This window comes from Lipotes vexillifer, unplaced genomic scaffold, assembly GCF_000442215.2.
Source record: "Lipotes vexillifer unplaced genomic scaffold, Lipotes_vexillifer_v1.1 scaffold1319, whole genome shotgun sequence".
Classification (NCBI taxonomy): Eukaryota; Metazoa; Chordata; class Mammalia; order Artiodactyla; family Lipotidae; genus Lipotes; species Lipotes vexillifer.
This window is the reverse complement of record NW_006779997.1, coordinates 168,089-194,053: the sequence shown is the minus strand read 5'-3', so window position 1 is coordinate 194,053 and position 25,965 is coordinate 168,089. Positions and strand designations below refer to the sequence as shown.

Here is a 25,965-nt window from a genome sequence, read left to right as displayed (position 1 = left end):
ATGCCCGCCTGAATGAGCTTTGAAGAGTGAGCGGGAGTTAACCCCGTGGAAAAGGGAGTGGAAGTGTGACGGGTGTTCCAAGCAGAGCGTAAGGAACGGCTGGAACTGTATGGGAAGGCGAGAGCTTTGTTTTAGGATGTGTGGGAGATGTGAGAGGAGAAATGACTGCAAAGAAAGGTCAGCCGGGCCGCACGGAGCGTGGAGATTGAGTGCCGAGCTGAGCTGGATTCCTCTCTGCAGGGGAGCGCTGTTAAAATCGTTTGAGGAAGGAAGTAAAGTTTTGAGAGCTATCCTCTGTCCATATATCTGGGTAGGAGTGATTGGAGAGATAGTGTTTGGAAAGAGGTCTTGTTTCCCTTTGATCAATTTTCCACTAGCCAGAGTGGTTTTACTAAATCCCATTGTAACTGACCTTGCTTAAAACACTTCAGTGGCTTCCTATAGGTCTTTAGGTTAGTGTTCAAATTGCTGTGGCTCACAAGGCCAAAATCTGGCCTCTGCCTTTCTTTTTTATCCTTTTTCTAGCCTTCCTACCCTCTCAAATCTTTGTTGGTCAAACTGAACCTCTCAAACCCTTTGTAAGAGCCCTCCCCCGACCCCGACCTGGAACATTTTTTCCCCAGCTTCTAACTTTTAGTCATAGTTCCGCTCTCAGCTTAAATATTTTTAGGGGAGTTAGAGGGAGGAGGTGGCCTTTTCTCACTGTGTAGAGTAAGATAGGTATTTCTATGACACTGAATTTACTACCAACGTTAGCCTTTTATTGCAATTCCTTATTTAATTGCAGTCGGACAAACTAAGCTCTGTGAGGGTCCTGAGTTATTCTACTTTCTTGCTGTATCCGGTGCCAAGCTCTTGGCAGGTGCTTTCAAAATACTTGTTGAAATAATAGACGGATGATGAAGTGGGAGAGCGAATGAGTGAAAGGAAGATTAATTAGGGGAAATAATGAGAACCTGGACAAAAACATTCATAGTAGAGATGAAAAAAGGGGGACATGAGAGAGGTGTTTAAGGGAAAGAATGAATAGATTCTGGTATCTGATTAGCTTTGAGACAAGGAGGGAGAGAAGGTGATGCTAAGGTTTTAAACTGGAGCAACTGGAAGAAAGGTAATTCTGTACTTCAGCGTTATGCAGCAGACATTTACTGAGCAAGCCAGTTATATATCAAGACCTAGACATTGGTGGGGAGGGGGCATGGGTGCTAAGCTGTATATTGGCCATACTGTATTTGAGATATTTGAGACATGTGCACAGAAGCCAGTTGGAAATGAGCGTTAGGTGTTTTGAGGAAAGGTGCGCATCCTTGATTTGGGACTAACTTTCACAGTGTATTTGTGTTCCCAGTACATTGATAGCTTTGCTCAAGGGAGTAGGTGAGATCACTAAGGCAAGATGTGAATTCCCCGTGGTGATCTAGAAAGTAAGCTCCATGAGAGCTGGTGCCATATTAGACTTGTTTACTATCGTATCTCCAGTGCCCGGCCAGTGCCTGGCATGTGGTAGACTCTCAAAAACAATTATTGGACAAAGAGAGACGGTGTCTAATGGAAAGAAAAGAAGACTGGGATAGAACTGAGTGAAGATCCTTGATTACATAGTATGTGAGTATTGTCTTAGCCTGAAAAGGAGAAAAGAATATGAGAGAAACCAGGATAGAGAGTGTCATGGAAGCCAAGGGAGGGGCGAGCTTCCAGGAGTGGGCGTCTCTAGAGATGGAAAGGGCCTGAGAAATAAGGGACCAATAATTTTAGCAATTAGGAAGCTATTAGTATTTTAAATTTTCTCCCAACGAGCCTAGATTTTCTGGGTTATGCTAATTTTATTATTTGACATCTTGGCACTGTAAATCATCAGACTATCTTTATAGTCTCACGTTTCAGCATGTAAACTATAGCTCCCTTATGATACCTGGTTCCTGTAAGTGGCACAGAATCCCTTCGTTAGACCACGAAGTCTGATCTTTGGTCAAGAAAAATATGGTCACCTCTACTGGTGATGTTTAAGAGAGCACTTTTCAGTGCATAGGTGGTTCCTGTGTTATAAAAGTTTGAAGTATAACTGGGGCTTAGTAAATATAAGTGCTTAAATAGGCCTCTCCTTCATGAAGTTTGTTGGTGAAGGGAAGGTCAGAGATGGGATAGCAGCTTTGTTACACCATTGTGAACTTAACCTTTGCGTACTTCAGATTCAGGGATGGTTTTTCAGAATTGAGGCTGGTGGAAAAGTATAATATTTTAAATAACTTGAAATAAAGTATTTTAAGAGTAACATGAGTTCATTGTAGAAAGTTTGGAAAATATAGAACCAACCAAAGAAAACTTAATTCTAGTAATGTTTTCTAGAATATGCATTATTATAATTAGTCATAATTAGTCAGGTCTGGTTTTGAGTGTCAGCTCCCAGCTCTGTGCATTATTATTTCTGTGACTTGGAGCAATATCTCAAAAGCACCAGTTTTCTCATTTGGGAAAGGGGGTTAATAATTGTTGCTGGCATAATCATTAGTAATCCTTAAGTAGAACTTAGGGTGTGCTAGGCAGGGGTTCTGAGCACCTTGTGCATTTAATTAGTTCCGTTTTACAGCTAGTGGCAGAGCTGGGATGTGAACCCAGACAGTCTGGTTTTAGACTGTACTCTTAACTACTATGCTCTAGTGTGTCTCAGGATAGTATGTGCCTCATCGGGTTGTGGGATTAAATGTGAAGCTTTTAGCACAGGTAAGTGCTTTATTAGCATTGTGTGTGTATTAACATCATGAGAATATACTATATGTGCAGTTCTGTATTCTACTTTTTACACTGAACTTTCTATGTATTTTCCTACATTCTTCATAATATAATTTTAATGAATACATAATTCATCATTTAGATATACTGACATTTTATGATTCCCCTTTGTTTCTGCCAAGTAAATCGAAGATCTAAGTGGTTAAAGAGTAAAATACATAAGAAAGCTTTTTTGAATAACCATTATATTTTTCCATATCTTTTTTTCTAACAGCATTGTTGAGATATAACTCACAGACCATAAAATTTAGCCCTTTAAATTATACAGTTTAGAGTTTTTTAGTATATTCACAGTTTTACAACCATCACAACTATCAAATTCCAGGACATTTTCATCACCACCAAAAGAAACCCTGTATCCATTAGCAGTGGCTCTCCGTTTCCTCCTCCCCCCAGACCCTCCCAACCACTAGTCTACTTTATGTCTTTATGGACTTGCCTATCCTGGACATTTCATATGAATGGAATCATAATTTATGACCTTTGGTGTCTGGCTTCTTTCTCTTAGCATAGTATTTTCAGGGTTCATCCATGTCGTAGCATGTGTCAGTACTTCATTCCTTATTATTTCTAAATAATATTACAGAATATGGATATACAATATTTTATTTATCCCTTCTTCAGTTAGTGGATATTTGGTATGTTTCCACTTTTTGTCTATTAATAATGTTGCTATGAACAGTCATGTCGAAGTTTTTGTGTGGACATAAGTTTTCAATTCTTTCGGCTATTTATGTGGGACTAGAATTGCTGAGTCATGTAGTAACTCTGTGTTTAACTTTTTTAGGAACTGCCAAACTGTTTTCCGAAGTGGCTATGCCATTTTGCATTCCCGCTAGTGATATATGGGGATTCCAATTTCTCCACATTCTTGCCAAAGCTTGTTATTTACATCTTTTTGATTATAACCATCCTGGTGGGTGTAAGGTAATATCTCATTATGGTTTTGATTTGCGTTTAATGACTGGTGATCTTAAACATCTCTTCACATGTTTATTGGCCATTTGTAGTATCTTCTTTGGGGAAATGTGTATTCAAATCCCTTAGCCATTTTATTTATTTTTTCTTTCTTTTTTTAAAAAAATTTAAAATTTGTTTTTGGCTGCATTAGGTCTTCATTGCTGCGCGCGGGTTTTCTCTAGTTGCACCGAGTAGGGGCTACTCTTCGTTGCGGCGTGCAGGCTTCTCATTGCAGTGGCTTCTCTTGTTGCAGAGCATGGGCTCTAGGCACGCAGGCTTCAGTAGTTGTGGCACATGGGCTCAGTAGTTGTGGCTCGCGGACTCTAGAGTGCAGGCTCAGTAGTTTTGGCACACAGGCTTAGTTGCTCTGCGGCATGTGGGATCTTCCCGGGCCAGGGCTTAAACCTGTGTCCTGCATTGGCAGGTGGATTCTTAACCACTGTGCCACCAGGGAAGCCCCCTTAGCCATTTTAAAATTGGATTTTTTGTTGTTGAGTTGTAAGAGTTCTTTATATATTCTGGATACAAGTTACTTATTAGATATATGATTTACAAATGTTTTCTCTCATTCTTTTGGTTGTCTCTTCACTTTCTTGATGGTGTCCTTTGAAGCACAAAAGTTTTAAATTTTGATGGAGTCCAATTTATTTTTTCCTTGGTTGCCTGTGTTTTTAGTGTCATTTCTGAGAAACCATTGCTTAACCCAAGGTTCATGAAGATTTATGCTTATGTTATCTTCTAGGAGTTTTGTACTTTTAGCTCTTACATTTAAGTCTGTGATTCATTTTAAGTTAATTTTTTTACATGTTGTGAGGTAGGGGGTCTTACTTCATTCTTTTTCATATGGATATCCAGTTGTCCCAGCACCATTAATTTAAAAGACTATTCTTTCTCCATTGAATTGTTTCTTGGCACCCTTGTTGAATATAAACTGACCATAAGTTTAAAGTTTTGTTTTGGAGTCTTGGTTCTATTCCATTCCGTATCTTTTAAAATGGCGTATATGGCTCTGCAATTTACTGTGTGACCTTCCCAGTCAGTTAACTCTTTGTCCCTTAGTTTTCTCATCTGTAAAATGAGTAACAAATAGTAAATACTTCATGGGATTAGTGTGAGGATTAAAGGAGATAATATATGGGAAGAGTTTAGAACAGTACCTGGCTTGAAGAAAGTACTTAGTAGCTAATTCCATCATTATAACCACCACCACTGTCATCATCATCACCATCACTATGATAACACTTAAATGTTATTCTCTAACTTGTATGTGACTTATCTCCTTTGCTGGATTGTATGTTCTGAAATTAGATACCATGCTTAAAGAGTGAATGTGGTTGCTAAGAGTTATAGGACAGAAGGCCAATTCCTGAGAAATACTTGCATTTAGTCATCTTTATTCACAGTAGACTAAATGATTTTTTTCAAAGATGTACTTAAGGAAAATACTAGAGTCTTTGTTTTAGGATAATTTGGAGTAAGGGGGTCAGCTGGAAAGTTCTGTAATTATTTAGGTGTTAAAGAAGTTATGGAATTGGAGTCATGTATATGTGTTGCTTTTTAAAAATCATATATGTATCCTCAAATCCTAGTGCTCAGGCACTGTGAATCTTTTTCTAATTTTGTATGATGTTTAGTCTGATGTCCTTAGCATTGCATTTTAAAAGTGCCAAGCAACTGTTGGCCATTTTCATATTCTAGTTTAGTATCAATAATCACCCCCATTTAGTATTATGTGAAAAATATACTAGAGATCGTATCATAACTCATTCATTCTCTAAACTTTAGCCACCTTTATTTTAAGGTAAGTACGTATGTGTCTGGTAGTGATTTTGAGTGTTAGATGCTTAAAAAAGAACCCCAACTATCTCTTGCTCTCCTTCTCTTACATTCACATTGTTCACATGTGATTGACATTTCCTCTATTCATTGCGAATTTGTGTAACAGGTGACAATGCTTATGACTGCTGTCAGATCTCTGCTTTAGGTCATACTTGCTTCATTCCTAGGGTTCTTTATTAATCACATATATTTAATTTGTTGATTTGAAACCTCTTTTATCATAGTTATTAGTATCAACTTTCTAATAATTATGAAGTGAAAGAACCAAGTCTTTTGGTGGCCTGTTCCTTTCAGTATACTTAAAATTCTCATCTGATGTTTTAAAATTTATTTTCTTAGATATCTTTTTCCCTCTCTGGTGATGATTAATTATTAGTTTTTCATGTATTTTTAAAATTTGATATGATTATTACTCCTAGATGTCATTTGTCAGAGTGAACCGTTACGGTCCCCGTGGAGGAGGAAGGAAAGCACTGAAAGTAAAGAAGAAGAAAATGTCAGTAAAGCAAGAATGGGATGTAAGTCTAGGTGGGATAATACATGGTATAACGTTACATGGAAGGAATAAGTGTGATGACATGACCTTAGTCACTCAGGATGGTGCTCTGAATGGGGCTTAGCATGCGATATGGTGGAATGGGTTTCTGGGCATGTTATTGGGTTGGCCAAAACGTTTGTTTTGTTTTCAGTAAAAATAAAAGACATTTTTCACCAAGGACTTTATTGAACAACGTATTCATTAACTGAATGAATTTTTTGGCCAATCCCATATCCTACGTCTTAGAGGGAAGAGCAGATGCCTTTGGAGAATTTTTTTAAAATATGCATGTTGAGGCTATAGCTCTACCTCTTTTTAAGAACTGAAATCTTGGGGCTTCCCTGGTGGTGCAGTGGTTGAGAATCTGCCTGCCAATGTAGGGGACACGGGTTCGAGCCCTGGTCTGGGAAGATCCCACATGCCGTGGAGCAATTAGGCCTGTGAGCCACAACTACTGAGCCTGCGCCTCTGGAGCCTGTGCTCTGCAGCAAGAGAGGCTGCAACAGTGAGAGGCCCGCGCACTGCGATGACGAGTGGCCCCCGCTTGCCACAACTAGAGAAAGCCCTCGCACAGAAAGGAAGACCCAACACAGCCAAAAATAAATAAATTAAAAAAAGAAAAGAAGGGAAGGGATTTCCTTTCTCTTCTCTCCTTAAAAAAAAAACACACACACACACACAAAACTGAAATCTTAAGTGGGTGGGGAGTGTGTTTTTAAAAATTCCCCCACCTCTACTTTGAGAACTCACTGCTTTAAGGCAACTCTAGTTAACCTGAAATCTGAAATTTTTTGGTACATACTTTAGATTTGCCCATAGCAACCTGTGATATCATAATCATGTGAGTGGCATTTTTGACTGAAAAAGTGGGTGATCCTTGCTCTCTTACCCCTGAAATTGTTTTTTGCTCATCTCCAGAGGTTTGTCAGTTTCAGTACAAAGGTTCTCGTAAGATGTAAGACAGGTCTCAGGTATCTGAGACATGATCCCTGGCTGCTACCCTGAGTACCACTTGGTATTATCAAGGGGATTTTTATCTTTTGGAGTTGGGTACTTTGGTTTGGACCATGAGACTTTGGGTACTTTTACTTTCTGTTGTGAAGATTAACTGGTCAGGGACTAGTTTGGATCTTAGGGATTCTTTTGGACTTAGAACCTTCTGGGTTGTGGCAAACCACTTTAGCCAGGTATCCTGGGCAAACTGACAGCCTTAGAAAGCGGGGCAGGGGGATTTCTCTATGTTTAGATTGCTTTGTTGCCACGTGATTGGCTATAAAATAGTATAAGGATATGACTCTAAGGGAATGATACTGGTTAAAAGGTGAAAAAATACACCTTAACATTTATGTTATCATAATGTTAACATTATGTTATCATGAAAAAATGATAACGTAAGTTGTCTCCTTCAGAGCGGTTACTTTGGGAAGTTCCATAGTTATTTTGATATGCTGCTATTGCTCAAAACTTAATTGAAAACCATTATTTGAAATTGCATTCAGAACCTTCCTCATTTACTTTATATTATCTCCAGTGGTGGAAAAAACTTTGTTTTCTGAAGGTAGATGGAACTTGAAAGTAGTTATAGCTCATTTGGTGTGAATGGTAAATGAGGAAGGAGAGATCAACTGAATAATACTGTTTTGATGAAAATATTGAGGCATTTTCTGAAATGGCTTGTAAATTAGATTTAAAGGCAATTTCAGAAGAAAATACAGTTGACCCTTGAACAACATGGGGGTTAGTGGCACCGACCCTCTGCACAGTCGAAAATCCACGTATAACTTTACAGTTGGCCCTCTGTATCTGTGGTTTTGCATCCATGGATTCAGCCAACTGTGAACTGTGTCACACTGTAGTATGTATTGAAAAATATCGACACGTAAGTGGACCTGTGTTCAAACCCATGTTGTTCAAGAGTCAACTGTAGTTTTAAGCAATAGTATAAATGAAATTATATTTTCTCCCATGAAAGCTAATTCCAAGCATATCACTTATATGCCTGAATTTTTATTATGATTATTAAAAACAATTCTCGGGAATTCCCTCGTGGTCCAGTGGTTAGGACTTGGCAGTTTCACTGCTGAGGGCCAAGGTTCAATCCCTGGTCGGGGAACTAAGATCCCATAAGCCATGTGGCATGGCCAGAAAAACCCCCCCAAAAAACAAAAAAACCCCAATTCTCATGATCTTACCATTGTATCTTATACTTTTCTAAATCAATATAGAAGGAATAACAGTTTTAGTATATAAAAGACTTGAGCTAAGTACAAACTATGGCCCAAAGGTTAAGTCTTTGAATACATCAGAAGCTATTTCACTAGGCTCAGTTCTCTGTATTTCTCTTAGAATTAAAAGTCTACATTGCTTTTTTCCGTGCCTTATCAAATCTGTATAACACAATGGCTGAAGTCATTTTGGAAAGGACCAAATCGCAGGGCTGCTACTCAGAGCTGTGCAGGCTGTGCACTGCACAATTCCAAGGAGCACTATTTACATGGCCTGTGATATCAACAGAACCACCCGAGTTGTGCAGTGTGGAAGCCCTGCCATTTGGTTTACTGCCTTTTTACTTGAGTGACTGTTTTCACATTTTATGAAATTATACAATACCCTCAAAATTTGTCTCTCGTTATGATAGGTTCTATGCTTCAGGTGTTGGCATGGGCACAAATTGAACCTCTCTGTAGTGATCACACTTTATATTTTAGGAATCTTTAGAGTTGCCTTGTTCCATGATATATAGTTTGAAAAGTATAACTTTAGTTAAACTAACTCGTTTTGAATTATGTACTACCCGGTTGTTTTCATTATTTTAATATAATGTATGCTTGCTTGGTGAACTTAGTGCTTAATTTCTGTGAGACACTTAAAAATAGTTATTTTCTACAAGACACCTAAAAGTAATCCATGTTAATATTTAAATTGAGAATTTAATTCTCAAGGAAAGATTTTTTGGTCTCAGGATTTTGAATCCGTTTTCATCCATTAAAATTCAGCGTATACTAATATTTTGTAAGAAACCTTTTGCTTTTTAAAGAAAGTTCATCTTTTTTTTTTTTTTTTTTTTTTTTCAAAACTTCTCTAAATGTTTGATAGAATTCCCCTGTGAAGCCATCTGGTCCTGAACTTTTGTTTTTTAAAAAATTTTTTTTTTTTTTTTTTTTTTTTTTTTTTGCAGAACACTGTAACTGATCTAACAGTTCATCGGGCAACTCCTGAAGATCTGGTAAGTTTACTATCGAAAGTCAAGTCATTTGTTCATCGTCTTATTTGATATTTGATACTTCTAACCTACAGAATAGAAACCAGAGGCACTTCTTAGAAGTTGTTCAGTTATTTTTAATCTTGCTTATGTCTATATAAACTCAAAAAGTGTATGTCCTGGGCTTCCTTATTTTACTTAGGCATATCAGTTAGCATGCATTATAATTTCATTAGATAGGTTTGGTTTACAGTTCAAATCTCTCTAGTCCAGTATTTTCCTGTACACATTTATCGTCTTTTCCTGTCTGTAGATATCACTAGCATTATTTACCATTACTTCCCTATACAAACATACATTATAATTTATTTCTTGAACATGCCATGTACATTTCCACATTTGAGCCCCAGTTCATGCTATTCTCTTTACTTAGAACAGTTCCGCTACCTCCTTCTCTTCCTCTACAAATCTTACTTTGCTTCCTTATCCTAGTTCAAGTTTTACTTTAAAAAAAAAGCTTTTATTATAGGTTTGTTTGGTTTTTTAAACAGCTTTATTAAGATATAAATCACATAACATAAAATCTACCCTTTTAAAGTGTACAATTCATTGCTTTTTAGTATATTCAGAGTTATGCAACCATCATCACTTTCTAATTTTATAACATTTTCATCACCCCCCCAAAAGTAACCCTTTACCCATTAACAGTCACTCTCTATGCCCCACCCCTCCAATCCCTGGCAACAACTAATCTGTTTTATGTCTCTATGGATTTGCCTATTCTGGACATTTCATATAAATGCAATATAATATGTATTTTTTTATATCTGGCTTCTTTCTTTTAGCGTAATGTTTTCAAGGTTCATCCATGTTGTAGTATCAGTACTTCATTCCTTATTATTGCCAAATACTTTTGTTTACGGATATACCATGTTTTATTTATCCATTTATCAGTTGTTGGACATTTGGGTTGTTTCTACTTTTTGACTGTTCTAGATAATGCTGCTATGAATATTCATGTACAAGTTTTTGTGTGAACATACGCTCTTAGTCTCTTGGGCGTATACCTGGAGGTAGAATTGCTGAGTCATATGATATCTCTATATTTAACTTTCTGAGGAACTGCCAAACTGTTTTCTAAAGTGGCTGCACCATTTACATTCTTACCAGCATGTATGAGGGTTCCAGTTTTTCCACATCCCTTGCCAGCATTTGTCATTGTCATCTTTGTGGTTTTAGTTCTCCTAGGGGGTATAAAGTGGAATCTCATTGTAGTTTTGATTTGCATTTCCCTAATGACTAATGACATTGAGTATCCTTTCATATATTTGTTGGCCATTTGTAGTATCTTCTTTGGAGAAATGTCTCTTCAAGTCTCTTAGTTATTTAAAAATTTCCAGAGGAAATATGTGACAACTATGAACTGGGCTTGATGAAGAGAGGGACACAAAAAATAAAATAAAAATAAAATTGGATTATTTGTGTTTTTATTGTTGAGTAGTAGGAGTTCTTTATATATTCTGGATATGTTTCTTATCAGATATATGATTTGCAAATATTTTCTTCCATTCTGTTGGTTGTGTTTTAGCTTTCTTGATAGTATCCTTTGAAACATAAAAGTTTTAAATTTTGATGAAGTCCAATTTATCTAATTTTTTTCTTTTGTCACTTGTAGCTTTAGTGTCATATCTAAGAAACCATTGTCTAACCAAGGTTCACAAATATTTACTTGTATGTTTTTGTCTAGGAGTTTTAAAGTTTTGGCTCTCATGTTTAGGCCTTTCATCCATTTTGAATTAATTTTTGTGTATGGTGTGAGGTAGGAGTCCAGCTTCATTCTTTTGTAAATGGATATCCAATTGTCTAAGCACCATTTATTAAAAAGACTGTTCTTTTCACATTGAATTGTCTTGGCACCCTTGTTGAAAATCAATTGTCTGTAAAGATAAGGGTTTATTTTGGACTCTCATTTCTATTCCACTTATCTGTATGTCTATCGTTATGCTAGTACTATACTCTCTTGATTATTGTAGTAAGTATGAAGTCCTACTCTTTGAAGCTGCCTAACAGTTGCTTTCTTCTCTGAACTGTTGTACTTACTACCTACATAAAGCATTGAGTATATGCCATCTAATGCATGTCATTTATCTTTATATGCATATGTCCAATCTCTCTGGGCAGATTATTAATGTTTTTGAGGGATAGAAGCTGTATCTTATACGTCTTTGTGGACCTAGGAATCTTAATCGTAGTAGGTACTCATTAAATGTTTGTTGAGGATAATAATGATGCCCAAATGACTTAAAATTTTTTTATTATGAAAAATTTCAAACACGTGAAAATAGCGACAAAAGTATAAAGAACTCCCATATACTGTTCACCTAGGTATAATAGTTATGAAAATTTTGCCATACTTGTTTCATTTATCTTACCCTTTGCTTCTTCACTGGAGCATTTTAAAGCAAAGCCCAGAGGACATGTCATTTTGTGCCTACATATTCAGTTTGCATTAAAAAAAATAGATATTTTCTTATATAACCACAATACCATTATCATGCCTGACAAAAGTAACAGTAATATTTTGGTATTACCTAATCCCAATCCATATTCAGATTTCCCCGATTGTCTCAAAAATGTCATCTTCATTTGTTCTTTGTGAATCAGAATCCCTACATAATATTTGGTTGTTAGTCTCTTAATGGACTGATTTCATATTTACATGGTGCAAACTCAGTAGTACATTTTATCAGATGACATACAGGTTTTGTTCATATTCATAGTTCTGAATACTAGAGTGCTTGTAAAGCCAATATCTGCTTTTGTTCCTTAGCCGCCTTAGTGAACTCCTCCCTTCTAACTCTTAAGCTGTGGCTCATATCTCTCCTTCTGCTTCTGGAATTCCACTTCCTTGGAGTCCTGCACCTCCATGGACCCACTTCCACATGCAGCCATTGCAGGGCTATAAAAACACTGCATTGTGAGCTCTTGGTGGTGATGTGAATATCATGGAATGGGTGTGCCTTTGCCAGAGATGACTCAGTGGATTTTGTGCCTTTTATGTTATACTCAGTGTATGTGTGTGTGTGTGTGTGTGTGTGTGTGTGTGTGTATGTGTTTATAATTGTACATGTACACACATATGTAACTGAAAAATTTAACAAAAGAATTCTTTTTTTTCTTTTAAATTTATTTATAGCCGTGTTGGGTCTTCGTTTCTGTGCGAGGGCTTTCTCTAGTTGTGGCAAGCGGGGGTCACTCTTCATCGCGGTGTGTGGGCCTCTCACTATCACGGCCTCTCTTGTTGCGGAGCACAGGCTCCAGACGCGCAGGCTCAGTAATTGTGGCCCACAGGCCCAGTTGCTCCGCGGCATGTGGGATCTTCCCAGACCAGGGCTCGAACCCGTGTCCTCTGCATTGGCAGGCAGATTCTCAACCACTGAGCCACCAGGGAAGCCCCAACAGAAGAATTCTGAACTTTTATTATGTGCAGTGTGTTTTTAATATTTTCTATTCTATATTCTATTTTTTTTTTAAATGTTGGTTTTGATCCACTAATTTATTTTACCACCCATTAAGTGAGTCCCAAGATGCAGTTTGCAAAACACTACTTTATTGGATAGTCTTGTACAAAAGAAGTAGAAATTAATATTCTTTCATTTTGTGTTTTAGCTAGGTCTACTAGTTTGTTTTATTTATTTATTTTTTGGCCATGCCACATGGCTTGTGGGATCTCAGTACCCGACCAGGGATTAGACCCAGGCCACAGCAGTGAAAGCCCAGAATCCTACCCACTAGGCCACCAGGGAACTCCCTAGGTCTACTAGTTTTAGATACTTCTTTTTTAAAATATCATTTTTGAAAAACAAAATCATTTTTGAAAATTTAGGAGATGGTGAAAATTTTGTGAATATATATATATATATATATATATATAAATAATATACATACACTGGACTAGAAAAAATTTAAAAAATGAACTAGGTTATGTTGTCCTACCATCTGAATAGGCAAGTTCTTTGTTCCTGAAACATTCTTTTGTATATTTTTTCTTCCATATAGATCCGTCGTCATGAAATACACAAATCGAAGAATAGAGCATTAGTACACTGGGAGCTCCAAGAAAAAGCTTTGAAGAGAAAATGGAAGAAGCAGAAACCGGAAATTTCTAATCTTGAGAAAAGGAGATTGTCTGTCATGAAGGAGGTAATTCTAAACTGCATCGTCTGTAGAGTTAGAAAGAAAAGAAGAGATAAAGAGGTGTCTCTCTTTTTCCACTTATTTAATTCACATTGGACAGACTCTAATCATTATCGTGTCCTTGCGCAATGAGCTACAGGTAGACTTTGGAAGAAGGAGCAGAGTGACGATTACAGTCTAGTTTCGTGATTTGAATTCCCGCTCTTCAGCTTACTAGCCAGGTGACCTTAGATTATTAACTTCTCAGCCTGAATTTTCTTATCTTTAAACTGGAGTAACAGTATTTGCTTGATTGTATTGTTAGGAGATTTCAGTGATAAAATATTACTAAAGTGATTAGGGCAGTCCTTGGCACATAATTAGTGTCATATATATATATATATATATATATATATATATATACATATATATATATATATATATAAAGCTGCTATAATTATTTTTCTCAGTTCAACAGCAATGCTGTTAGATTACTTTGCAAAAAAAAAATGTGTGCTTGTCCAACAAATTAGTAAGGCACTTGTCTTTGGCTTAATCTTTTGTCAGATGTAGGGTGTTTGAATAAGTAATCAGAGTGGGTAGGAATAAATAATATGGAAAATAAGAAGAAACTACAGCAAAACCCTTCTTTTATTTAGGCTTCTTGTTTTCTTCTTGTTCAGTGTTGGAGCTTATGGCACTTGGCTGTCTGGGTGACCTTCTGCTGCAGCTTTAAGTCACATTCTGTCTTTTGAGGAATTTGTTAGGCTTCTTAGTGAAATATGAAAGTCATGACTTTATATATCATGAGGAAGAATTATATCTCCCAAATAAATGTTTACATGAGCTTGTAAAAAGAACAGTGGATTGAGAGAGAATGGTTCTTTAGAGGTACGTATCTTTTGGTGATCTTAGGCAAGTCACCTACATTTAAATGTTACGTGGTAATTCTCCATGAAAGGCCTAAGAACACAGTTCTGGCTAGGGAAAAAGGCAGCCCCTTTGAGGTGACTCTGGGCTTTTGTTTTCCCTCCCTAGTGGCCCCTGCTCATGTCCTGAATCCCTTATACCTTGTAGATGTGGTAGAATTAGGGATTGAAGAAGAGTGGTAAGAGAGGGTGAGTGAAATTTCTCTGCCTTCTTTCTGTAATGTAGCTTTTTCATGCCCTAGCGTAGTGTTTATCAACTCTGACTGATTCTAATTTCCATTTAAAAAATTCCCATTGGGGCTTCCCTGGTGACGCAGGCATTGAGAGTCCGCCTGCTGATGCAGGGGACACGGGTTTGTGCCCCGGTCCGGGAAGATCCCACGTGCCGCGGAGCGGCTGGGCCTGTGAGCCATGGCCGCTGAGCCTGCGCGTCTGGAGCCTGTGCTCCGCAATGGGAGAGGCCACAACAGTGAGAGGCTTTCGTACCGCAAAAAAAAAAAAAAAAAAAAAAATTCCCATAAAAAAAAACCAGTGTCTGGACTCAGACATATTTATACTCAGGTATTCTAAGTCAGTGGATCTGGGATGCAGCCCCACTTAGGTATTTTTAAGACAGTTGCTATGTAATTTTTAATATTTTGCTAGGGTTGAGAACCTCTGCTATTAGTGGGATTTAGGCATTTCCATTTAACAACATATTTTGGAGGTTTTGCTATGTCAGTATTTAGAAATCTACCTTTTCTTTTTTAATGGCCAGGTAGTTTATGGATATACCACAATTTATTTATCTAGTGCTTTATTAATGGACATTTGGGATGTGTATCAGAGCATGGTATAAGCACCTGGAAAAAAAAAAAGACCCCAGAATATACTGGTTTAAACAAAATAGAAATCTATTTCACTTTTATGGAACAGCTCAGAGATACATGGTAGTGGGTAGGGGGATCTCTGGTCCTTTGTTACAGGGCTTCCATGTCTGAGTTTGGAGTGGCTGTTCCAGCTTCCTTCAGATGTTTCCCAGGCAGCATGAAGTGGGGAAGAGAATGCATGTTACTCCCTTTGCGTATCACCCAGAAGCTCTGGCTTCTATCCCATTGTCCAGAACTTCATCAAGTGACCACTGTCACCTGCAAGGGTGGTTGGGAAATTAGCTATGTACTTGGCTAACTTGGGAGTTCTGCTGTTAAAGAGAAAACAGAAAGAAAGGATATTGGTGGATAAGTAGCAGTGTCTGCCACCAACAGATTATTTCCTGCCTTGTCACTATAAGTAATGTAATGAATATCCTTGAATATGTTTTTGAGTACATGTATAAATATATTTGTAGGATAAATTCTTAAAAGTGTAATTGCTGGGCTTCCCTGGTGGCGCAGTGGTTGAGAGTCCGCCTGCCGATGCAGGGGACACGGGTTCGTGCCCTGGTCTGGGAGGATCCCACATGCCGCGGAGCGGCTGGGCCTGTGAGCCATGGCCGCGGAGCCTGCGCGTCCGGAGCCTGTGCTCCGCAGCGGGAGAGGCCACAACAGTGGGAGGCCCGTGTATCGCAAAAAAAAAAAAAAGTGTAATTGCTGAGTCAAAGGATTCGTACATCTATTATTTCAATGTTGCTATATTTGTAATGACTGTGATAAGGTATGTGAGGGGACCAAAGGAAGAGTCCTCCTTGGGCATATCCACCTAGGTTTTATCATTATGTGTTAGAGCTACCAGGACCCGTCCCCCAGAAGCTGGGCTCCTGGATTAACGTAAATTAAGAAAAAAGCTCTTTGACCAGCATAATCTTAGATTTCATTTGCTGTATGATCCACTCATGCCGTGGGAATCAAACAAATAAGGGTCCAAATCCAAATCAGAGAGAGGGTGGCTTTGATAAAGATTTTGTAAATTTTAAAAGTATATTAACTAACCTACTCTCTGTACTCTCCCAATTCTGTCTGGTTTTTATTACCAGAGAGCAAAACTGCTAGCATGAGAAGTTTCTAATAATGTTTTTGAAGGGACCTTGACTGATCTTTTGAAAGTCCAAGATGTATTCTATTGTACTCTTCAGAAGTTTGGTTTTGTGCTCTGCAAACCCATCTGGGGAAGTACTCTATACAGATTGGCCTGCAGAGATTGATTTACCTATCATGAGGATGAGTTTTATCGTAGAGGAGTGATAAAGAAATCCAGAAAGAGCAAGACAAAGCCAATGCTCTGACCTCTGGCCCCTCTAGCCGTCTGCCCCAAGGAGCCTGGGCAGGGACTAGCAGGGAGAGGGCTGCAGGGCAGTGGGTTTCTGGAGACCTCATTATAAGTAGTATCAGGTCTTGATATGATAAAATTATTCCTCCACAATCTGCTTCTTTCAATTTATATCTCTTCATTTTAATAGGAAGTCAATACCTTTTTTAAAAATAGTAAACAAAACTGCTGCTAGGAAATATATTTTGTGTAATTTTTCTAGTATAAGTGGTAGATTATAATGCTCCATTTACTTTCTCTCCTAAACTCTGATTGCATGTGCTACAAGATGGCTAACCAGGGATGAAAATTTAAGTTGTAACAACATTCTCAAATATCTCTAGAATTGTATACAGATTTAGTATACACTTTTGTATCTCTTGACAGGGCCTAGGATGCCAGTCTTCTGACTCCAAATGTGCTCTTTGTCCTGTGCCATTCCAAAACTAACTCTTTGTGGAGGGAACAGATTCAGGACTTTATTCTCACTAACAGAGCCAGCCAACCTGCTTGGCTTTAGCAGGGGAAGAAGAGGGAAAAAGTCAGAATGTGACTCTTGTTATTTTTCTTCATGTCCTAAAACAGTAACTGAGGTCACATTGTATGCTTGTTTCCGTGGTCTAGAGAAATTCTGGTAAGAGCATTTGTTACCAGATGTTTCAATTTGAGTCAGTGTTAGAAACTGGAAAATTTCCAATTTTAAGACTCCTTTCAGCCTAAGAATACGATCTGGTGGTGGTGGGTGTTGACTTGGTTTCACTCTAGCCTGTGCATCCTTGCTTGTAACTGGGAAAATTCCTAAGTTGAAAGTGTATAATCAGAGACACCGCCGTATTGGTATTTTTTGAGTTCTCATTTTTCCAGGATAAAACTCGAGCTTGTTTATAAATGCAGAAGCATCACTTTTTTGTTTAATGCCCCCAAAGTCGTGTCTCACGTCGTGTTTTTTAAGTTGTGGGTCATGACCCATTAGTGGATTATGAAATCACTTTAGTGGCTGAAACACCAAAGAGCCACACATCTGAGTTTATGGCTCAAAGATTAATGTTTAATCAGTGTTTTTCAAACTGTGGATCACAACTTTTTAATGGATTGTAAAATCAAGTTAGTGGGTTGCAACCATCATTTGAAAAAATAGAATAGAAACTAAAAAGAAAATATCAGAGTGGTTATCAAAGAGAAAGTTTAAGCAAAGCTTTTATTTTGGTGTTTGTCTACATTTGTGTGTGGACTGGGTCATAATTTAATAATGTATTTCTTTGGATCAAAGCCAAGCATTTGAAATCCACTAATTATTGTAATAGCTCCATCTACTGGTACTTAATGATATTGCCGCTGAAGGATTTGAGATGATTTTTAAGCTCCTGCCTTTGTATGGACTTTTCCTTTGTGATTTATTAAGTATATATATTTTTTCTGAATAATAATATTTATCACTAACATGTGTCTAGATTCTTAATGATCAATACCAGATGCAGGATGTATTGGAAAAATCTGATCATTTGATGGCTACAGCAAAAGATCTGTTTGTTGATTTTCCTCGTAGGCGCACAGGTAAAGTAGTCACATCAAACAAAAGTTTCTTTATCTTATTCATCATAGCCCACACCTGGCTATTTGAAAGAATTTAAAATCTTTTCTCAGGCATCATATTATTTCTATCACATATGTTCTAGGGTGGATAGCATACAAGAGTTGTTAGACATAGATTTATTACAATTTATTTGCTTTTCACTAAGAATATTAACTATTACAAATTACTCAAGTTAAGGAAAGGTAAATTGTTATTATTTACTAAAATATTTTGTGAAATGTATAAGATTTCATAATTTAAGGTATGATTTCATTTTCAGCTTATTAATATTAAATTGCCATATAATTAAAGTATCTGCTTTGTATGTAATTTGAGTGAAGCTTAATTTGAAAACTGAAGCAACTTCAGTGTCTCTCTAAAAGGAACTTTGCCTCTTGTGAGATGCACAACATTATTCACTTTAATGTGTATATAATCTGTTGTTTATCTTAATCCCTAAAAACAGATCATTAGTTTTTAGTTTAAGGTTTGAATCCTGGCTTGGCCGCTCGCTAGTGTGACTCTGTGCCTGTTGCTTCACGTCTCTGAGTTTCAGTTTACCCATATGTAAAATAATGATACTAATAACCTCATAGGATCTTGTGAGGGTGAAACAATTTAATATATGTAAAAGCATTTAGAACAATGCCTGGCATATAGTAAGCCCTGTTTAAGTGCAAGTTGCTTTTATTATTATTTAAGATTTTCATACGATAATTCAGACCTATGGCAGTGTATAGTATGTATGAAGTCAATTTAATTAAATGAAACAAAATCATCATGACTTATTTTCCTTCTGCAGGGTTTCCGAATGTAACAATGGCTCCTGATTCCTCTCAGGGTCCCATTGTGGTAAAGCAAGACCCTGTCACCCAGGCCATCCTTAGTGAATCTGTTATTGAGCCTCAGGTAACGTGCTTTGCTCACAGCCATAATGCTCATGCTGAAATTCAGTTTAAATTGATGTGGATAGTCATAGTGGTAAACATTTCAAAAGCTTTACTATCTAAATACCAAGTTGTGGTTGCTAGAATTGTTCTTACTCAAGCATAGTGCACTTTCTGTGAGTAATGCTGGTACTAAACAAGATAGGACTAGATAATAATAGTTAACATTTATTGAGTGCTTACCTAGGAGGTAGTTACTATTATTATCCCCATTTAGCAGATGGAAAAACTGAGGCTCAGAAAAATTAAGTAAGTTGTCCAAGATCATATAGCTAGTTAGTATGAGAGATGGCATTCAGATCTAGGCTGTCTGGCTCCATAAGACTGTGTCACCCAGAGATGTAGAGAACAAATGTATGGACACCAAGGGGGGAAGTTGGGGTGGTGGTGGTGGGATGAATTGGGAGATTGGGATTGACATGTATAGTATACACTAATATGTATAAAATAGATAACTAATAAGAACCTGCTGTGTAAAAAATAAGTAAATAAAATTAAATAATGAAAACAAAAGACTGTGCACCATCTACAAATATGGAAACAGCAAGAGAGTCTTTCCACGTCCCCCTTTGGAGTCAGGTGAATCTATGTTCATATTCTGTTACTAGTTGTTCAATGTTGAATTGATTTCTCAAGTTATCTGAGTTGGCTCAGAGAGTTTTTTGTTAAATGGGAATAGAATATACCTGCTATGGTTGTGAGGATCAGCTCAGATAGGTTATGTAAAGTGTTGCGCATAATACCAGATATTAGTTCTTCATTAAATCTTTGTCCCTTCTTTTTTTAAAAATAAATTTATTTATATTATTTATTTAGTTTTGGCTGCTTTGGGTCTTCATTGCTGCACGTGGGCTTTCTCTAGTTGCAGTGAGTGGGGGCTACTCTTCGTTGGGAGCTTCTCATTGCAGTGGCTTCTCTTGTTGCGGAGCATGGGCCCTAGAGCATGCAGGCTTCAGTAGTTGTGGCACCGGTGCTGTAGAACACAGGCTCAGTAGGTGTGGCTCACGGGCTTAGTTGCTCTGCAGCATGTGGGATCTTCCTGGACCAGGGATCGAACCCCTGTCCCCTGCATTGGCAGGTGGATTCTTAAACACTGCACCACCAGGGAAGCCCCAAAAGAATATTTTAGACTATATCTGAAAGTCAGTGAATTAGTTCTAATGTATTAGTATGTTTAAAAAGCAGCTACCCAAGAAACTTTGAATTTATTGACTAGTTACATGGGAAAAGTATAGTAGTAAAACATTCATTAGCTGTATCTTAATCTAATTGGAACTCTTAATTAATCAAAATGTTTAGAATTTTGAGATAGGGAACATTTTTTAAAAGCCCGTGAAGAATTTAATACTAAAATAAATCAACTTTTTAAGAATGACTAGGTCTCAGTACCTGTTTAATGCAATTTCCTAAGTTATTTGTATCTTTTATGAAAAAAAGGAGAATCATCAATTAGATGGATGATCCTAGGGAATTACAAGGTCCAGAATCATATAAATATACTGTTTTCTACTTATAAAGGCAATTAAGTAGAATGTTACACATATTTTTAATAGCCAAAGTCCATTAGCCATATCCCTAGCCAAAAGCCATGTACGTTTTGGCACTTATTAAAAAGTTAGCTTTCTGGGCTTCCCTGGTGGCGCAGTGGTTGAGAGTCCGCCTGCCAATGCAGGGGACATGGGTTTGTGCCCCGGTCCAGGAAGATCCCACGTGCCATGGAGTGGCTAGGCCCGTGAGCCATGGCCGTTGAGCCTGCGCCTCCGGAGCCTGTGCTCCGCAACGGGAGAGGCCACAACAGTGAGAGGCCCAGGTACCCTAAAGGAAAAAAAAAAAAGTTAGCTTTCAAATGATCATGGTCTCTATGATGAAGGTTGGGAAGTGGCAAGAGGCAAGGTAAGAGAGACAAGAAGGAGCTGGGTCACGAAGGGCTAAGGAACCAGAAAGCAAGAGTAGAGCCACTAAAGGATTTTAAGAAGAGCACAGTCATGGCGAAATTGACAGTAACATGGAAGATGGATTGGGGAGGGAGGGACAAGACTGGTGAGAGGATCTGGTTAGAAGACTCACATTGGAATCTTAGCAAGAAGTGGTGAGGACTGACCCAAAGCAGTGGCAGTAGGGAAGAAGGTAGTGGGGAAGAGGGCTAGATTTGAGAGATGAAGAAGGGATAGAATTGACAGGATTGGCTGATTGATTGGATGTGATGGATGAGGAAGAAGGATAATTTCCAGTTTGCTGGCTTGAGAACCTGAGTAGATAGTGATGCTGTTTGTGGTCTTGGTGACATGACAGGAACAAGGTTTCTGGAAGAATGATAGTAGAGGCTTAGGAAAATGATGAATTTTAGACATGTTGAGTATATGTGTGTAGGGTGTTCTCCTAGGGATTTCTTTTAGGCAGTTGGATATAAATGTTGAGGGCTCAAGAGAGATCTGAGTGAAGCTGGAAATTTGGAAATTTACAGCATTTGGCTCATAATTGCACCTTGGAATTAGATATAATCATACAGAAAATGAGTCAGATGAGAGGAGAAAAGGTCCAAAGGGAGAACCTTGAGTGACATCAGAAAAAGGGAAGGGTAGGAAAAGAACCAATAAAGGAGATTGGGAAGGAATGGCCAAAAGAAGAAAAACCAAGAAAATATGGTATCAAGGAAGTGGAAAAGAAAAGTTTATCTTCCTCAAAAGATTTTGAGGGAAAGAAATGAGTGGTCATTGATGTCTAATGAGCCAGAAGTAAGGGAAGGCAAAGACAGAAATATCCATTTGATTTGGGAACGGGTGTGTTGATGTTGACTATGTAGAGAACAGCTTAAATGGGGTGGCAGGGCGGAAGCAAAGTTGCAGGGCATCAATGGTGAATGAGAAGTGGCAGGCAGCTTTTTCAAGAAGTTTGTTGCGCAGAAAGAGTAGATGGTAGCTCGAGGTGAGTATAGGGTATGGATAAGATGGCAAAGACTTAGATCTAAATGTGGATGAGCTGAAGCCAGTAAGGAGAAGTTGAAGATGCAGGAGAGAGAAGTGGCAATTGATAGACTAGAAGGAGGTAAGAGGGTTTGGGTTCTAGACCACATGTGGAGGGATTAGCCTTAGAAGGAGGGATCTCTCTTCTGTTATGACAAAAAGAAAGGATGAGTGTGTATATAACCAGCCTGTGTTATTATTTTATTGTTGTGTTGATAAAGGCTCTTAATGAAGTAGATGATGACCAACGAGAAGGAACTGTTAACAGCCAGTCAGAAGAAAGTGAGAATGAGTTGGATAACTCTCTAAGCTCTCAGTCAAACACAAATGCGGACACGTAAGTATAGATGGCATAAGTATCTAAGATGCTTCCCTTTTTCCCAAGGCCATTTCTTCCCCCACCCCTACTTTATTGAGATATAATTGACATATAATGTTGTATAAGTTTATAAGGCATACAACATGTTGATTTGATATATACTGCAAAATGGTTATCATCATAGCATTAAGTGATGGATGGTTAATACCTCCATCACATCATATAATTACCATTTCTTTTTTGTGGTGAAAACATTTAAGATCTTCTCACTTAGCAACTTGCAAGTATAAAATAAAATATTATTAGCTATAATCACGAGAAGTTATTCATCTTATAACTGGAAATTTGTACCCTTTTACCATCTTCCCATTTGCTCCACCTCCCAGCCCCTGGTAACCACCACTCTATTTCTATGAGTTTAGCTTTTTTATTATATATTTTTTAGTTTTTAGTTTTTTAAAAATTGTTTTATTTATTATTTTTTTTGGCTGCATTGGGTCTTCGTTGCTGCATGGGCTTTTTCTAGTTGCAGTGAGTGGGGGCTACTGTTTGTTGTGGTGCACAGGCTTCTCATTGTGGTGGCTTCTCGTTGCAGAGCACAGGCTCTAGGCTTGTGGGCTTCAGTAGTTGCAGCACGTGGGCTCAGTAGTTGCGGTGCGTGGGCTCAGTAGTTGTGGCTCACAGGCTCTAGAGTGCAGGCTCAGTAGTTGTGGCGCATGGGCTTAGTTGCTCTGCAGCGTGTGGGATCTTCCTGGACCAGGGCTCAAACCCGTGTCCCCCTCCATTGACAGGCGGATTCTTAACCACTGCACCACCAGGGAAGTCCCCTCAGCTTTTTTAGATTCCATGTATAAGTGATATCATACAGTATTTGTCTTTCTCTGTCTCACTTGTATTTCTCAGTGTAATACCTTCCAGGTTCATCCATGTTGTCACAAATGGCATGATTTCCTTCTTTCTCATGGCTGAATAATATCCCACTGTATATGTATACAGTGGAATATGATACGTATCTATGTATCTCAATCACATCTTCTTCATCCATTCATGTGTTGACATATACTTAGGTTGTTTCCATATCTTGGTTATTGTGAATAGTGCTGCAGTTAACATGGGGGTGCAGATATCTCTCTGAGATCCTGTTTTCATTTCCATTTTTTTTTTTTTTTGGTTTTTGGTTTTATTTTATTTTTATTTTATTTATTTTTTAACATCTTTATTGGGGTATAATTGCTTTACAATGGTGTGTTAGTTTCTGCTTTATAACAGAGTGAATCAGTTATACATATACATATGTTCCCATATCTCTTCCCTCTTTGTCTCCCTCCCTCCCACCCTCCCTATCCCACCCCTCCAGACAGCCACAAAGAACCGAGCCGGTATCCCTGTGCCATGCGGCTGCTTCCCACTGGCTATCTACCTTACCTTTGTTAGTATACATATGTCCATGTCTCTCTCTTGCCCTATCACAGCTCACCCTTCCGCCTCCCCATATCCTCAAGTCTGTTCTCCAGTAGGTCTGTGTCTTTATTCCTGTTTTACCCCTAGGTTCTTCATAACATTTTTTTTTTCTTAAATTCCATATATATGTGTTAGCATACGGTATTTGTCTTTCTCTTTCTGACTTGCTTCACTCTGTATGACAGACTCTAGATCTATCCACCTCATTACAAATAGCTCAATTTCGTTTCTTTTTACGGCTGAGTAATATTCCATTGTATATATGTGCCACATCTTCTTTATCCATTCATCCGACGATGGGCACTTAGGTTGTTTCCATCTCCGGGCTATTGTAAATAGAGCTGCAATGAACATTTTGGTACATGACTCTTTTTGAATTTTGGTTTCTTCAGGGTATATGCCCAGTAGTGGAATTGCTGGGTCATATGGTAGTTGTATTTGCAGTATTTTAAGGAACCTCCATACTGTTCTCCACAGTGGTTGTATCAACTTACATTCCCACCAGCAGCGCAAGAGGGTTGCCTTTTCTCCACACCCTCTCCAGCATTTACTGTTTCTAGATTTTTTGATGATGGCCATTCTGACCGGTGTGAGGAAACACCTCACAGTAGTTTTGATTTGCATTTCTCTAATGATTAATGATGTTGAGCATTCTTTCATGGGTTTGTTGGCAGTCTGTATATCTTCTTTGGAGAAATGTCTATTTAGGTCTTCTGCCCATTTTTGGATTGGGTTGTTTGGTTTTTTAATGTTGAGCTGCATGAGCTGCTTATAAATTTTGGAGATTAATCCTTTGTCAGTTGATTCATTTGCAAATATTTTCTCCCATTCTGAGGGTTGTCTTTTGGTCTTGTTTACGGTTTCCTTTGCTGTGCAAAAGCTTTGAAGTTTCATTAGGTCCCATTTGTTTATTTTTGTTTTTATTTCCATTTCCCTAGGAGATGGGTCAAAAAGGATCTTGCTGCGATTTATGTCATAGAGTGTTCTGCCTATGTTTTCCTCTAAGAGTTTGATAGTTTCTGGCCTTATATTTAGGTCTAAAATCCATTTTGAGCTTATTTTTGTGTATGGTGTTAGGGAGTGATCTAATCTCATTCTTTTACATATACCTGCCTAGTTTTCCCAGCACCACTTATTGAAAAGGCTGTCCTTTCTCCACAGTATATTCCTGCCACCTTTATCAAAGATAAGGTGTCCATATGTGTGTGGGTTTATCTCTGGGCTTTCTATCCTATTCCATTGATCTATCTTCTGTTTTTCTGCCAGTACCATATGGTCTTGATTACTGTAGCTTTGTAGTATAGTCTGAAGTCAGGGAGCCTGATTCCTCCAGCTCCGTTTTTTGTTCTCAAGATTGCTTTGGCTATTTGGGGTCTTTTGTGTTTCCATACAAATTGTGAAATTTTTGTTCTAGTTCTGTGAAAAATGCCAGTGGTAGTTTGATAGGGATTGCATTGAATCTGTAGATTGCTTTGGGTAGTAGAGTGATTTTCACAATGTTGATTCTTCCAATCCAAGAACATGGTATATCTCTCCATCTATTTGTATCATCTTTAATTTCTTTTGATATATACCCTGAAGTGGGAATCCTGGATCATATGGTAGTTATATTTTTAATTTTTTGAGGAACTTCCACACTGTTTTCCATAATGGCTGTACCAATTAACAATGCCACCAACAGTGCACAAGGGTTTCCTTTTCTCCACATTCTCATTAACACTTGTTATCTCTTGACTTTTTGATGATAGCCATTCTTATTATAGATGTGAGGAGATACTTTATTGTGGGTTTGTTTTTTTAATCATTTTTATGTGTTTGTTTTATGTTTGCTTTTTTTAGTTTGCTTTCTGTTTTCGTTTTGTTTTTATTGTTTGTTTTTTTCGGGTTCTCTTGTTTGGTTGTCTTGTTTTTTGTTTTCTTTGTTTTTTTACTTTTGTTTTATTTTTAGTTTGTTTTTGCTTTTACTGTGGTTTTGATTTTCATTTCCCTTATGATTAGTGATGTCAGGCACCTTTTCGTGTATGTACTTGTTGGCTATTTGTACG

General features: G+C 37.8%; 1 protein-coding gene across 1 annotated transcript in view; it reads left to right on the top strand.

Annotated features, from left to right (window-relative positions):
• Positions 1-25,965, top strand: part of SPICE1 (spindle and centriole associated protein 1) — a 65,032-nt gene that overhangs the window by 498 nt on the left and 38,569 nt on the right. Inside the window, exons 2-7 of the mRNA XM_007453143.1 lie at positions 6,009-6,107; positions 9,306-9,353; positions 13,389-13,532; positions 18,109-18,211; positions 19,033-19,139; positions 22,362-22,477. Coding sequence (XP_007453205.1) covers positions 6,009-6,107; positions 9,306-9,353; positions 13,389-13,532; positions 18,109-18,211; positions 19,033-19,139; positions 22,362-22,477 — 617 coding nt within the window. The remainder of the gene's footprint in view (positions 1-6,008; positions 6,108-9,305; positions 9,354-13,388; positions 13,533-18,108; positions 18,212-19,032; positions 19,140-22,361; positions 22,478-25,965) is intronic.